At 40.3% G+C, this 15815-nt stretch overlaps 1 protein-coding gene across 16 annotated transcripts in view; it reads left to right on the top strand.

Moving 5' to 3' along the window:
• The window catches only part of PSPC1 (paraspeckle component 1), a 141422-nt gene that overhangs the window by 114603 nt on the left and 11004 nt on the right, over positions 1-15815 (top strand). For 10 of the 16 annotated variants that reach the window (XR_013960243.1, XR_013960244.1, XR_013960245.1 and 7 more), the window contains one exon: positions 13036-13126. Coding sequence is in view for 3 of the 16 variants with exons in the window: in XM_080662158.1 (XP_080518284.1) it covers positions 8016-8145; positions 9471-9479 (139 nt within the window). In the remaining 13 variants the exon portion in view is untranslated. Of the gene's footprint in view, positions 1-8015; positions 8146-9470; positions 9511-13035; positions 15280-15815 lie in introns of those variants that run through there. The other 6 variants (XR_013960255.1, XM_080662158.1, XM_080662156.1 and 3 more) reach the window with 5 other exon arrangements.

The following is a 15815-nucleotide window of genomic DNA, read 5'->3' as shown; positions in this document are numbered from 1 at the left end:
ACACCAGAGGGTCACAGGTTCGAGCCCTGGTCAAGGGTACATAACCGTGGTTGCAGCATTTGTTATATATATATTTTATTTCAGAGAAGAACGGAGAGATAGAAACATCAATGATATGATTGAATCATTGATCAGCTGCCTCCTCCATGCCCCCACACTGGGGATTGAGCCCCCAACCCATGCATGTGTTTATTTCCAGAACTTTCCATTTAGTATTTCTGGACCACTAAACACTTGTGTTCATGCCCAATGAATTGTGGTTTGTTATTTTAGTGAATTAGTACATCAATTTGAAGTATTTGTAGCAAAATGAAATGATTTTTTAATTTAAAAAATTGTATTTTAGGCTAGTTAACTTATAACAATAATGAGTACATTTATACGTAAGGACTTGAAGGAGTGCAGTTGGCTATTTGAAAAAAATCTCCATCTTATACTTTAATGTTCATTGTAATTGTGAATGTTATCTTCAAGTTATGAATGAAGAGTAAACATTTTTTTTCATCATATATTGTACTTAATAGTACTATGTTTATTAACAAATATTTGTTGAGCATATACTGTAACAATACTAGGGACTGTTCTAGGCACTGGGAATATCTACTGGTATCACTGTGGTTTGGGAAAACAAATACATCCATTTAGGTAGGATGGTCTGGGAGGCCCTTCTGAGGAGACATTTGAGTTGATATCTGAAAGATCAAAAGGAGGGACTTGCAAAGTTGGTGGTGTTGAATTCAACCCAGTTCAATGTGAGGGGATTACCATATAATACAAGGAAGAGGAAAATGTCTAATGTGTCTGAAATTGAGTGAACATGGCAAGTGTTTCTCAAATCTTTTTTCTTTCTAATTGACCCAATTCTCTAATGAAATATTAACACCACAGACAGCTGTTTCAGTTTCATAGGTGTATCTTTTATCTATGCTTTAAACATAAGGGATTAAAGTTTAAGATTTTTGTCCTCTCCTACTCCCACCTCCAACTAATTTTTCCTTACTGGGGGCAATGTAGAGAAACAACCTATGCCCTGACAAATAGTTAAGTCTTTTCTTGATGAAATATAAAATGGAAAGGCTTTGGCCACATAGTGATGTGATCTAATTTATGTTTTAGAAGAGAATTTTAACTACTCATGGAGACCTGGCTGATGGAGAGCCAGAATAAAAGCTGGCAAACAAATTGGGCCAATAAGGTGAGGTGGAAAGTGATGGTGGTATAGTCTACAAAGACTACTGATAATGTAGATGCAGAAGAGGAGAAAGGAAGAGAGAGAGACTCCTATATAATAAAAGGCTAATATGCAAATCGAACCAACGGCGAATGACTGGTCGCTATGGCGTGCACAGACCACCAGGGGGTAGGCGCTCAATGCAGGAGCTGGCCCCTGGTGGTCAGGGTGCTCCCACAGAGGGAGGGCTGCTCAGCTAGAAGCCCTGAGCCAGGCTCATGGCTGGCTAGCATAGTGGCCCTGGCGGGAGCCTCTCCTACCTCCATGGCAGCACTAAGGATGTCCAACTGCTGGCTTAGGCCCACTCTCCACAGGGAGCAGGCCTAGGCTGTCAGTCGGACATCCCCTGATGGCTCCTGGACTGCAAGAGGGCACAGGCTGGGCTGAGGGGACCCTACCCCCCCCCCCCCAAATTGCATGAATTTCGTGCACTGGGCTTCTAGTAATTAGATATAGCATTAACGGTCATAAATAAGGTAAGTCTGCACAATATTGATGAAAGCTTAGGGAAAATACCCTTGTAGACACAGAGTTTGCCCTGTGCAACACACTTTATTGTAGGAAAGAAACGTCCCTTGGGTAATGAGACTCGTCTGATTTTTAACCTTGATATAATTTTCCTATTTCTCAATCGTTTGTAATTAGTTGATTACACACAACCTTCCCTCCCACCCCCATCCCCCACCCCCGATAATTTAGAGTGTCAAAACTCTAGGTTCATTTAAGTTTTTATTTTGTTTCAGTAGGAACATGCCCCCATCCCCATATTTTGTGCCTTCCATTCACTCCATGCCTTTTACTGGGGAATCTGTTTAAAAGCCAGTCTACTCTCTTTTTCTGCTATAGTAGTAGTGATTATAATTGTTTCTGTTAGAATTAAATAATCTTTTTATAGTTCTTGGACCCTCTGAAATACTGTGAGTTCCACAGGGCATCGGGACTCTGTTGTACATGTTGACTGCATTTTTGTTGTATCAGGAGACAAGACAGTTTTTCTAAGGTCATACTGGAGTAATTAGAGTCAAAATGAGCCCGGCTGTTGTCGCTCAGTGGTTGAGCATTGACCCAGGAACAAAGAGATCACAGTTCAATTCCCTGGCATGTCCCAGATTGTGGGTTTGATCCCCAGAAGGGGGAGTGCAATAGGCAGCCTACCGATGATGTTTCTCTCTCATGGGTGTTTTTATCTCGCCCTCTCCTTTTCTCTCTAAAAATCAATAAACATTTTAATTGGTTTTAAAATCAAATGAGATTTATTTATACTACACAGTTTTGTCTCCATTCTATGTAATCAATGCAATGTTTTATTGTGAATATTTTAATAAGCCCTGATGGTGACTGAAAATGTGAAAAGCATATATGGTCTACAGCAGGGGTGGGCAAACTTTTTGACTCGAGGGCCACAATGGGTTCTTAAACTGGACCGGAGGGCCGGAACAAAAGCATGGATGGAGTGTTTGTGTGAACTAATATAAATTCAAAGTAAACATCATTACATAAAAGGGTACGGTCTTTTTTTTTTATTTCAATAGTTTTATTCATTTCAAACATTTTAACAAGAAGAACGTAAACACTAATTATTATAATTTGAAACTTCAAAAAATGGAGGAATCATAGCACAATAACATACCTTATATTGAAGATGGCAAAGGCAAAATAAAATTGCCTGACAAAGGAAAGGTACAAAAGCCTTTCAAATTAAACTTAAATATAATAAAATAATTTAAAACTAAAACAAATAGAAAGGAACAAAATGTGTAAACAGTAAATTAAACATTTTCTTTAGTGCAACTTCCAAATTATGCCCGGGACGTAGATGTAGATGGCAATGTAGACTGGGTTGAAAGGTTTTTGGTCTTTAAAACATCAACTTCAGTGGGAACAGTGTTGTTGGTCTCCTTTTTAGCTAATGCTCTGATACTGTGCTCTCCAGGGGCGTGTCTCCCTACATCACCACGATAACGTGTCTACGCATTCCCAGGGTGATGTCGGGGGACGCGTCCGCGGGCATTACAAGGAGCCTCTGGAAGATTGAAAGGTTGTTCCTTCTACTGAATGGGTGGATATAAATCCGCCCACTCAGAAGAAGGAACTGCGGCCGCGTTTCCCGATGTTGCCATGTTAACACTGCTGCTGGTGAAGGAGCGGAGGGGAGAGCAAGAGAACCCTCTGCTCTTTCCGCTCCGCGGGCCGGATAGAACAGCCGAACGATCCGGCCTGCGGGCCGTAGTTTCCCCACGGCTGGTCTACAGGGAGTTCAAAGGTTCACACACTGTTTAGGAGATAATATTATGCATTGTCATGGGAGACATGGCATCCTATTGGGTTCTGATGAGACATAGTGCAGGTGTTGTGTTTGGAGTTTTTCATGATGGAAGTTTTTGAATTTACTGATGAAGTGGAGGCACAGAAGTTTGAGAAGTGAGATTTATGACTGTAGTACTTTGTGTCTTGTTTTTTCTTTTTAAAAAAAATCGTTGTAATTGCAAGTATTATATATGTCTCCCTTTTCTCCCCATTCACCCCCTCAAACATGTCCCACCCCTCCACCCCAGGCCTCCACCACTCTATGGTCTGTGTCTAAGGACTATACGTATATGCATATAAGTTCTTTGGTTAATCTCTCCCCGCCTTCCCTCTGAGATTTGACAGTGTGTTTCATGCTTCTATATTTCTGATTCTATTTTGTTCATTAGATGCCACATTTTTTTTCATTAATTCCCCACCCCACCACCCCCAATTCTCATCCAAGGATATGTTTTTATTGATTTGAGAGAGAGAGCGGAAGGGAGAGAAAGAGAGAAACATTGGTTGGTTACCCCCCATACACACTCCAACCTGGAATTGAAACTGCAACCTTGGTATGGGCCCTGACCAGTAATTGAACCTACAACTTTCCTATGTACAGGACAACACTCCAAACAACTGAGCCACCCAGCCTAGGCATTTTGTGTCTTTTTAATACCTTATTTTTCTGTTAATCTGGTTTTTATGCTCCAAATTTCTCTCAATAAAGCTTAAGTCTTGTGACATCTAAAAATGTGAATTTTTGACTCGTAATAGAGGACAGGCTGATAGCTGTTGGGGGAGGGAGGAGGAGTATTGAGCAAAAAAATCCAAACAACTTATGGACATGGATAACTGTGGTGATTGCTGGGGACGGGGAGAAGAGCAAAGGGGGGATAAGTGGTGATGGACATAGACTTGACTTGGGATTGTGAACACACAGTACAGTGTACAGATAATGTGTTTTGAAATTGGGCAGTTGAATCACATAATTTTGTTAACCAGTGTCACCACAGTAAATTAAATAAAAAATAAAAAGAAAGTATATGGGGGAAAAATAAATAAAAATGTGTCTTTTAATTCTCCCCCCTTTAAAAAAATATATGTTGGTAACTTGTTCAGGATAAAGCATTAACACATTTAACAAAGTGCCCTGATTGGTGTTGCTCAGTGGTTAGAGCATACATCTACCTTTACACCAAGGGGTTGTGGGTTTGATTATCAGTCAAAGAGGATGTACCTGGGTTTCAGGTTCGATCCCTGGCCCCAGGCCATTCTTGTGTGGAGGCAACCAATGGTTGTGTCTTTCTCACACTGATGGTTCTCCCCCACCTCCCAACCACCTTCCTCTTCTACTCTAAAAATCAATGGAAAAAAATAACCTCATGAGGATTAACAAGAAAAAAAAATTAATGTATTTTTGTATTTTCATGTAATTTTAGTTTGGTGATACATTTCTAATTAGAAATAGGGTACCCCCACAAATTGAGTACCCCAGGGAGGACTTGCTAAATGAAGAACTAGATAAAGGAGGGTTCTGATTGGTGTTCACCATCTTGCCTCAACACTGATTTTGTTTACCACCTGCTTCTACCCTATTTTTTTTTGTTTTTGTTAATCTTCACCCAATTACTTTGGTGCAAGGGTGAACACTAACCATTGAGCAACACTGGTCAGAGCGTGCCATCCTATTTTTATTTATTTTATTTTTTAAAAAAACATTTTATTGCCAAAACTGGTTTGGCTCAGTGGATAGAGCGTCTGCCTGTGGACTGAAAGGTCCCGGGTTCAATTCCGGTCAAGGGCATGTAACTTGGTTGCGGGCACATCCCCAGTAGGAGGTGTGCGAGAGGCAGCTGATCGATGTTTCTCTCTCATCGATGTTTCTGACTATCCTTCCTTCCTCTCTGTAAAAAATCAATAAAATATATTTAAAAAAAAACATTTTATTGATTTTTTACAGAGAGGAAGAGTGAGGAATAGAGAGTTAGAAACATCAATCAGCCTCTTACTGGGGATGTGCCCACAACCAAGGTACATGCCCTTGACCGGAATCGAACCTGGGACCTTTCAGTCTGCAGGCCGACGCTCTAGCCACTGAGCCAAACCGGCCAGGGCTTATTTATTTTATTTTTTAAAATATTTTTATTGATTTCAGAGAGGGAGAGAGTGATGGAAACATCAACAATGAGAGAGAATCATTGATAGACTGCCTCCTGCTCGCCCTATACAACCTGATTATGCCCTGACTGGGAATTGAACCATGATCTCCTGGTTCATAGGTCAGTGCTCAACCATTGAGCCACGCCGGCTGGGCCACCCTATTTTTAAATAGATTTTAATAGGTGGTTAACACTGAACAATTCAGATTGTACTTGTTGGATGTCTGAGTAATTTTTCCCACATACAACATTGTGATATTATTTACTGCATACCAGTAAGTTCATTTCATGGATTCTGCAAAAGTTTTTCCTAGTAGAGTTACATGGGATCTTCAAAGTAAGTAACAATGGATGCTATTTTTAAGTGGTTTTAACTATATGATCAAAAATTAGCTGTTGACTATCATTTCATAATTGTTTTCTGTGCTGCTTCATTAAATATGAACGTGGTTTTACATTAAGTAACTAACAGGAATTCTTTGATGTAGCAGTAATTTCCTAGACATATTTTTTAAAATAAATCTTTATTGTTCAGATTATTACAATTGTTCCTCTTTTTTCCCCCCATAGCTCCCCTCCACCCGGTTCCCACCCCACCCTCTGCCCTTACCTCCCCTCCCCCACTGTCCTCATCCATAGGTGTATGATTTTTGTCCAATCGCTTTCCGCACCCCCCCACACCCCTTTCCCCCCGAGAATTGTCAGTCCACTCCCTTTCTAGGCCCCTGATTTTATTATATTCACCAGTTTATTCTGTTCATCAGATTTTTTATTCACTTGATTTTTAGATTCACTTGATAGATATGTATTTGTTGTTCATAATTTTTATCTTTACCTTTTTCTTCTTCCTCTTCTTAAAGAATACCTTTCAGCATTTCATATAATACTGATTTGGTGGTGATGAACTCCTTTAGCTTTTTCTTATCTGTGAAGCTCTTTATCTGCCCTTCAATTCTGAATGATAGCTTTGCTGGGTAGAGTAATCTAGGTTGTAGGTTCTTGCTATTCATGACTTTGAATATTTCTTGCCACTCCCGTCTGGCCTGCATAGTTTCTGTTGAGAAATCCGCTGACAGTCGTATGGGTGCTCCCTTGTAGGTAACTAACTGTTTTTCTCTTGCTGCTTTTACTATTCTCTCTTTGTCTTTTGCTCTTGGCATTTTAATTATGATGTGTCTTGGTGTTGTCCTCTTTGGATTCCTTTTGTTTGGGGTTTTGTGCGCTTCCTGGACTTGTAAGTCTATTTCTTTCACCAGGTGGGGGAAGTTTTCTGTCATTATTTCTTCAAATAGGTTTTCAGTATCTTGCTCTCTCTCTTCTTCTGGCACCCCCATAATTCTGATGTTGGTACGCTTGAAGTTGTCCCAGAGGCTCCTTACACTATCTTCATATTTTTGGATTTTTTTTTTCTTTTTACTTTTCTGGTTGGGTGTTTTTGCTTCTTTGTATTTCAAATCTTTGACGTGATTCTTGCTATCCTCTAGTCTGCTGTTAGGTCTCTGTATATTATTTTTTATTTTAGTCGGTGTATGCTTAATTTCTAGTTGGTCCTTTTTCATATCCTTGAGGGTCTCGCTAAATTTATCAGCCTTTTCTAGAAAATTATTGAAAAACCTTATAACCATGGTTTTGAACTCTATATCCAGTCATTTGCTTTCCTCCATTTCTTTCATTTGTGACCTGTTTCTTTGTCTCCGCATTTTGGCTGCTTCCCTGAGTTGATCGAGTGGCTTTGTGTGCTAGGTGTCTTATAGGGCCCAGTGGCTCAGCCTCCCCAGTTACCTGAGGTGGACACTCTTGGTGCACCCCTTTGTGAGCTGTGTGCACAGTCTTGTAGTTAAGCCTTGATTGTTGTTGGTATCACTGGGAGGAATTGACCTCCAGGCCAATTGGCTGTGAGGATCAGCTGTGTCTATGCTGGGAGAACTTCTATGCTGGAGACACCCTTATGAGACAAGACTTGTAAAAACCTCTGTGCTCAGCTTGGATGGGGCGGAGTCTCAGGGCTGAGCAGACCGCAGTGGCTTCCTGTCAGCCCTGCCCTAAGAGGCCCCCTGGGTCTCAGTGTCCCGCGGTAATCGCTGCAAGCACCTCTGAGAGAAAGCAGCCCTTGAGTTTCACCCGCTGCCAGACAGTCCAGTTTCTCCCCAAATGAGTCTGGGTCCCCAGAGTCTCGCCTGGAACTGGAGTTCAGAGCAGTAGGGAGCTTCTGTCTCCCTCCCGGTTGAGAAAGCCAGCCGCGTACTCAGTTGCCATCCCTCTCCGCACGCATGCCCCCATACCTCTGCCTTCCACAGTTCCTCTGAGTCTCAGTGTGCTTTTCTCTTTCCTGACAGTACTGTTTCTCCCCGAATGAGTCTGGGTCCCCAGATTCTCACCCGGAACTGGAGCTCATCGCAGTCGCGAGCTTTTATCTCCCTCCCGCTTGAGAAAGCCAGCCGCCACTCAGTTGCCAGTTCTCTCCGGGTACGTGTCTCAGTACCTCTGCCTCCTGCAGCTCCTCTGAGTCTCAGTGTGCTTTTCTCTTTCCTTCTAGTTGTAGAATTTCCACTCAGCCAGCTTTCCTGTGGTTCTGGATGATGTCGTTTTGTCTTTTAGTTGTAGTTTTGAAATTGTTGTGCGAGGCAGCAGTTTAGGTGTTTACTTATGCCACCATCTTGGTTTCTCCTCAATTTCCTAGACATATTGAACTTTTAAAGAAAATAGTGAAGGCTATACAGGTAAGTTCATAATCATCATCTGTTATCTTGAACTAGAAAAGTATTTTATTATAATCTAAATTTTAAAAATTATTTTTGTTAATCCTCTCCCCCCCTTTCCATTGAGTTTTTAGAGAGGGTGAAATGGAGGAAGAGTGGAGAGAGAGAGCGAGAGAGAGAGAGAGAGAGAGAGACCTATGAGAGAGAGACACATTGATTGGCTGCCTCAAGTAAGCACTCAAAGGACCGAAACTGCATCCCAGGCTTGCGCCTTTGATCTGGAATCAAACCTGAGATCCTTCTGTGTGGGGGCTGATGCTCCAACCACTGAGCCACTGGCCAGGGCCCAACTTGCCTTTAAAACTTAACCTTGATTATGCAGTGACCAAGGGATTTTTTAATTTAACCTTTTGGGGACGGGTGCTTGATAAATCTTAGTTTATCACAAGACCATAATGCAGCATTTTAAAAATTGCACTGGCTTTAAAAGAATTTGGGGTCAAAATTAAGTTTGAAAAATTTCAGTGTTATCTTTCACTCCCCATTCTTTGTTTACCATCTCAATTGCTTTGCAAATATAGCACATAGAGGTCTGGACCCTTGACTCTGCAGTAATACTAACTTTTCTTAGAAGTTATTAATTGAATATGTTTGATCAAGTCATGAATTTGTACTTTATTGTATTTCATTTGAGTCCTTGCTGAACTTTGATAACCACAGTAAATGTTACTTAAGACCTTTAGAGGAAAAGATTGTATATATCTCAATAAATTATTTTCCTGAAAAATATTTGCCATCAATAAAACTGAAAAAATGTGCCTTGTGGCTTAAATAAAAAGTTACAATCTTTTTTCCTTCAATATTTTCTAGGTTTCAATGTTGATATTTACAAATGCTGATTCTTATTTCTTAAATAGAACCTTATTTATGTACTTACTTCTTACTTTTGAGTTGCTTCATGAATTTAAAATAACCTTTTCTGATTCATTAGTTCAAAACTTAAAATCCTGCTTTTTAAAAATGTAGACTTCCTTGTCACTCAGAATTTGTGATCTTGCTTGATTCGACAGTGTCAGTTTTCATATATTTCAGATCTTATGAGGTACTTCTCAGTCCACCTCCCACATCAGAGGTAACCATTATTCTATTCTGATTACCATAAGGTCAGTGTTCGCTGTTTTTGAATATCATATAAATGGAATCTTACTCTTTTGCCTGTGGCTTCTTTCACTCAACATAGTGTTTTTGAGATTCATCTGTATTGTTGCATATGTCAGTAGTTGTTTCTATTTTAATTGCTGCCTAGTGTAACCATTAAATATACATGCCATGTTTTGTTTGTCTAGTCCAGCCGTGGGCAAACTATGGCCCGCGGGCCGGATCCGGCCCGTTCGGCTGTTCTATCCCGCCCGCGGAGCCAAAAGAGCGGAGGGTTCTCTTGCTCTCCCCTCCGCTGCTTTACTTTGAATTTATATTAGTTCACACAAACACTCCATCCATGCTTTTGTTCCGGCCCTCCGGTCCAGTTTAAGAACCCATTGTGGCCCTCGAGTCAAAAAGTTTGCCCACCCCTGGTCTAGTCTGTTATTGATACACCCTTGGAATAGCTTCCAGTTTGGGGTTATCCTATATAATAAAAGCCTGATCTGCTGAGTTTCCAGTCATCCGTTCAACCAATCAAAGCATAATATGGTAATGATAGGCTAAGGCCACTGAACCGCTTGCTATGATGTGCTCTGACCACCAGGGGGCAGACGCTCCAACTGGTACGTTTGCTTGCTGCTGGGGTTCAGCCGATTGGGACTGAGTGAGATGGGCTGGATACACCCTGGATCCCTCCTGGTGTCCCTCTCCAGCTGGCCAACCTCCCGTGTCCTTCCCCAGCCCCGATTGTGCACCAGTGGGGTCCCTCGGCCTGGCCTGTTCCCTCTCACTATCTGGGATCCCTTGGGGATGTCAGAGAGCCAGTTTTAGCCTGATCCCACAGGCTAGGCCGAGGGACCCCACTGGTACACAAATTTGTGCACCGGCCTCTAGTTGTGAATAAAGCTGCTATGAACATTACTGTACCAGTCATTTACACATTTTTCTTTGGAGTGGAATTACTGAGTATAGGGTATAGGTATGTTTCTTATATATTGTCAAACAATTTTCCAAAGTTTCCTGCTTTACACTCCCATGAGCAGTGTATGTGGATTCTGTTGCTCTGCACACTTGTCTATACTCAGCATAGTCAGTCTTACTGGTTTTAGACATTGTAGGGCGTATGTAGAGGTATGTCATTGTGGTTTTAGTTTATATTGCTCTAGTGACTTCTCATATGAATACCATTTCATATGCCTTTTCCTACTCATCATACCCCCATTGCTATTTAAAGTTAGGCTGTGTGGTTGCATTGCTCTCTGATGCAAAGCATCGGCGTATGTATAACCTGTGGTGTAAAAATAAAAGTGGCTTTGTTAAAATTCTGGAAAACCAGATGCTGATGGGAATCCAGAATTAAATGTTCCTATTATGGATTTTTGTTCATATTATGGAAGTTATTCATTATATAATTGAATTTTCAATTCAGCAGTCTTGAAAATTAAAGTGTTTACAATTTTTTCTTTTTAATTTCTAATGATATTGTCACGTAATTTGTTCACCAGTTAAAACTATTGCTTCAAAAAGCAGAATAAACTTAGTATGTTGTCAAGTATTTTACAAATTTGCTTCTTTCATGGGCATTTTCTCAAGTTCAGTATGAAATTATGGATTTTGAGTTTTTTGCCTTAATCTTTTTGATATTATCTCCACATACTATTTCTCTATACTGTGACCTTCTTTGCTGCATTTAAATAGAATCTATTAGTTAACATTGTAATAAGATTACTTCAGTGGAGAGTATCCTGCATATTTTGCCTGTTGTGAATTGCCTGTAATAGCATTTGGCTTATTTATTGCTTTAATCTGCATCTTTGTCATGAAGGCAAAGGATCATCAGGTGTGAATACCGTTACGTAGATCTTTCTGGACATGTTTGATAATGTGGAGCCCCGGCCCTGTGTTGAGCATGTAGATAACAATACAATTCCTTCATTGTTCTCTACCATGGGTGTCTGCTTGAGAGAAAGCCTGCCTTTGAGGTTGACTTCTGGCAAGGAGTCTTTCCACGAGTCCTTATTGAAGTCCTATTTCTTGGATTCTTACAATTTGTATGTTGTAATTTGAACAGATTTGCAGAGCACTGTTCTTGCCTCTATGCTTGTTGGATCCTGTTATGTATTTCTTTCCTTAGAATGACCTGTTCTCAGTAGAAAAGGATACCGTTTGTAACTTAAAAGGGAGGGGAGAATATTAGGTGCATTATTACTATTAAGAATGGGACTTTGTATCTTCAATGCTGTATTCTTTATGGAAAGTCTTCAGAAATGTATATGTAGTATTGGCTGTCTACATTTCTGACTATATGAAAAAACCTTAGGGTGTGGTTAGAGATGCTTCTTCACTGTTAACAATTCAAATGTTTTGGCATAGGAGGGTAAAATGCAACATTAACTTGCACATGGTTCTCATTGACCCAGTTTTACCTTAAAATTAATTAAAAACACTACTTTTGTCCAAAGTGGTGTCACATAGTCTTGTTACAGTTAAGCTTTAAGATTTTAATTAAAAGACTTTTCCTTTTAATGCAGTTATTTTTTTCCATATTTAACAGTATCATTTTGATATAGAACAGCTATTCCTTAAGATTAAAGTGCCTCTATCTTTTTGTGTATGAACTGTCTCACAGATTTTAAAATCCCAATTACCAGTATCACTGAAAGGATGCACATGTGAAGGAACTCCACATGATGTTTTATTAGTGTTGATTATATTGCAGTGTACAGGAAACGTGGCCACAGAACTTGACTGGCTTTGAACATTGTGTTCAAATAGTAACATAAGTCTCCCTTTTAAAGTCTGAATATTGGCAACTAGAATTTGGCTAAATTCTAGAGATGAGTTGTGGACTACTGTTCTAATATGTCAGGTACCTTATAAGACACACATTTTGTAAGGATATGAAACATAAAACTGCCCCAATGAAAAATCTGGGGTACACTTTTAGGAGAACATTGTTCCAGGGTTTTTTAGTAGTGTACGTTAAGAGTCTTTCTATGGAGTGCAGCAGACATTTATGTGCCCTCCCTCGCTACAAGAATAAAATTTTGTAAATACAGTAGGAATCAGGATTCTGTGTAGGATTTTGGATAATACGCCTTCAAGAGAACCAATCTAAGGAAAACAAAGAGGATTTAGCAAAATAGTCAATATTTTATAATCATTAGCAGACTTGAAGATGTAGTGTTTAGAATTTAATAGTGTTTAATGCCAAAACGTAAAAGTGAACTGAATTTTAAGTCAGTTGATCTTTGAGGAAATGAATTAAAGAAACATCATACTGAATGGAAATAATCAAATGTGGTATAGACTTTAAATAGCATCTTAATGAAAACATTACTGTTAACACCTCTAAGGAATGAGTTAATATTTCTGTCTTTTAAATCAGTGGTCGCCAACCAGTGGTCCGTGGACCACTAGTGGTCCGTGAGGTCCGAAAGCTTGGCGACCACTGTTTTAAATGATTACTGAAACTGGTTTATAAAAGGCTAAATTTGATTTTATTGTATCCTAGGATGAAATAACACATGGATGAAGCTACCTGAAATTCTACTTCCAGCATGAAACAAGTTTAGAGATGATGTCCTGAAGTCATTTATTTTCAGGTGTGTCTCTGTTGTAATTGTTTATTCCTTCTTTCCTTGTTTTTTTTTCTTCTTTCTTTATTAAGGTATTGCGTATGTGTCCTCATTGTCCCATTCTCCCCCCGCCCCACCCCCTGCTCATGCCTTCCCCTTCCTGGTGCTTGTGTCCATTGGTTATGCTTATATGCATGCATACAAGTCCTTTGGTTGATCTCTCTCCCTTTCTAGTTTCTTTAGTGATTTTCCCTGGTGCTGACGGTTGACTTGGTGAACATTCCATTTTCTCTGAGCAAGGATGGAGGTTATTTTTTTGTTTTTTTTTTTTTTTTTAATCCTTACCCAAGGATATGTTTATTGATTTTAGAGAGAAAGGAAGGGGGTGGGAGGGAGTAGAGGGAGAAAGAAACAAGAACATCAATTGCCTCTCCCATTTACATGCCTGGACTAAGGATTGAACCCTCAACTTAGGTATGTGCCCTGACCAGGAATGAAACCCATAACCTTTTGGTATAAGGAAAGACGTTCCAACCAGGTGGGCCACTGGAGGTTATTTTTAGCTCCAAATTGCCCTTGTATTTCCTCAGTGGTAGTAATGTGCCTTGATTTGTCTTTAGGTAAAACTGGACTGAGAATAGAAATTACATATTGTCTTACTTACTAAAGGAAAAAAAATTTCCTCTTGGTGTTCAGGGATCTGAAGCCTAAAATTTTAGTCTTACGTTCCCTTGGAGAGACTGTAATCTTAAAAATGGTTTAATATCAAAAAATCCAATCAATGGTAGGGGGATAGAAGGTCCCTTTCTCCCTTGTTGCTTTCCAACCTTTGTAGAGGGATAACACTTTTTCTATTATGTTGTCAGACACAAAACTTTGTTAACATTTATAATTCTGTGATCTTTATGACTAGAATTTTTATGATGTTGTAGTCATCCTGACAGATCCAGAAGTATTTAGTGTATTCCTTATCTGCTGAAATTTCCATTCTCTTGGGACCAGAAACGCAAGCATTACCTGAGCCTCTTGAAAGTGCAGAATCTCAGGACACACAGTGGAACTACTGCCGTTTCAACAAAACTCAGAGATTGCCATGCACACTAAGGAACACTGATGTAGCATACTTGACTTTTGAGAAGTTCAACCGTTTAAAAATATCTGACACCTCATGCAGCCCCGAAATGTGACAGCCATTTTGCGTACTATTGTATAGCTCTAGAAAATTAAGGTTGGGCAGTGATTGTCAAAGCTAGTCCCTAGTAGCATTACCATCTGGGAACTTGTTAGAACGAACATTCTCAGATCCACCCTTGCTCCACTAAAGAAAATCTTGGGGTGGGATCCAGCAACATTTTTTGTTTTGTTTTGAAAAGCCCTACAAATAGCCCAGCCGTTGTGGCTGAGTGGTTGAGTGTGGACCTATGAGCCAAGACCTCCCTGGTTCGATTCCTGGTCAAGGCACATGCCTGGGTTGCAGGTTCGATCTTCAGTAGGGGGCATGCAGGAGGCAGCTGACCAATAATTCTCCCTCATCATTGATGTTTCTCTCTCCCCCCTAAACATAGATGTTTCTTCCTCTCTCTAAAATCAATAAAAATATATATATATAAAGCCCTATAAATAAATCTGGTTTCTACTAGAGAATCACTTACCTATGGGTCAAGAAAAAAAAAATCTAATATACGTAGGCTAAATGCACCACACACCAAAACATTTGTTATTGGAACTTTGGGATTAAGTTAATTTGGGTAAAAAAAAAAAAAAAAAAAAAAGTGCCTGGCCAGCATGGCTCAGTGGTTGAACGTTGACCTATGAACCAGGAGGTCATGGTTCAATTCCCGGTCAGGGCATATGCCCAGGTTGTGGGCCTGATCCCCAATGTGGGACAGCTGAAAAATGATCTCTCTCATCACTGATGTTTCTCTCTCTTCCTCTCTGAAATCAATATCCTATATAATAAAAGCCTAATATGCAAAGTGTCCAGTTATCTGGTTGGCCATTCAACCAACCAAATTATAATATGCTAACGATATGCTAAGGCCTCTCAACTGCTTGGTATGATGGGCACTGACCACCAGGGGCAGACCCTCCAACCAGTAGGTTAGCTTGCTGCTGGGGCCAGGCCGATTGGGAATGAGCGAGATGGGCCGGACATGCCCTGGAGCCCTTCCACAACTCCTCCCCGGCCCCTATAATGCACCAGTGGGGTCCCTTGGCCTGGCCTGCGCCCTCTTGCAATTCGGGGGATGTCGGAGAGCTGGTTTCGGCCCAATTTTGCAGGCCAGGCCGAGGGACCCCACTGGTGCGTGAATTTGTGCACTGGGCCTCTAGAGTGTGTGTGTGTGTATACACATTACAGTAACTACTTTTCATTACAGAATTTTATTTTCTAGTCAGTGAAAAGATACAGGTTCATTCCAGGAAGATAATTTTATTAACTTTCTTAACATTAAATTAATAAAATACCAGATACAAATTTAATACTCATAGAAGGAAGTGACATGGCAATTTCCTCTTTCAAAAAATCTTACTAAAAACATTGACATCTTCAGGTTATCCTTTCAAACAGTGGTTCTCACGCTTGGAGGTGTAGAAGAATCCCCTGAGGGCTGGTGAAAGCGACTGCTGGCTTCGCCTGCATGTGATTTGAGTCTGAGGTTCTCATTTCTACAGAGGTGGGGCACTCTGGTCTGGGAACCATTACTTTTTAGTATTA

The sequence above is a fragment of the Plecotus auritus genome (genome assembly GCF_963455305.1).
Source record: "Plecotus auritus genome assembly, chromosome: 3".
Classification (NCBI taxonomy): Eukaryota; Metazoa; Chordata; class Mammalia; order Chiroptera; family Vespertilionidae; genus Plecotus; species Plecotus auritus.
The sequence above is the reverse complement of the archived record's forward strand: the minus strand, read 5'-3'. Positions and strand labels throughout refer to the sequence as shown.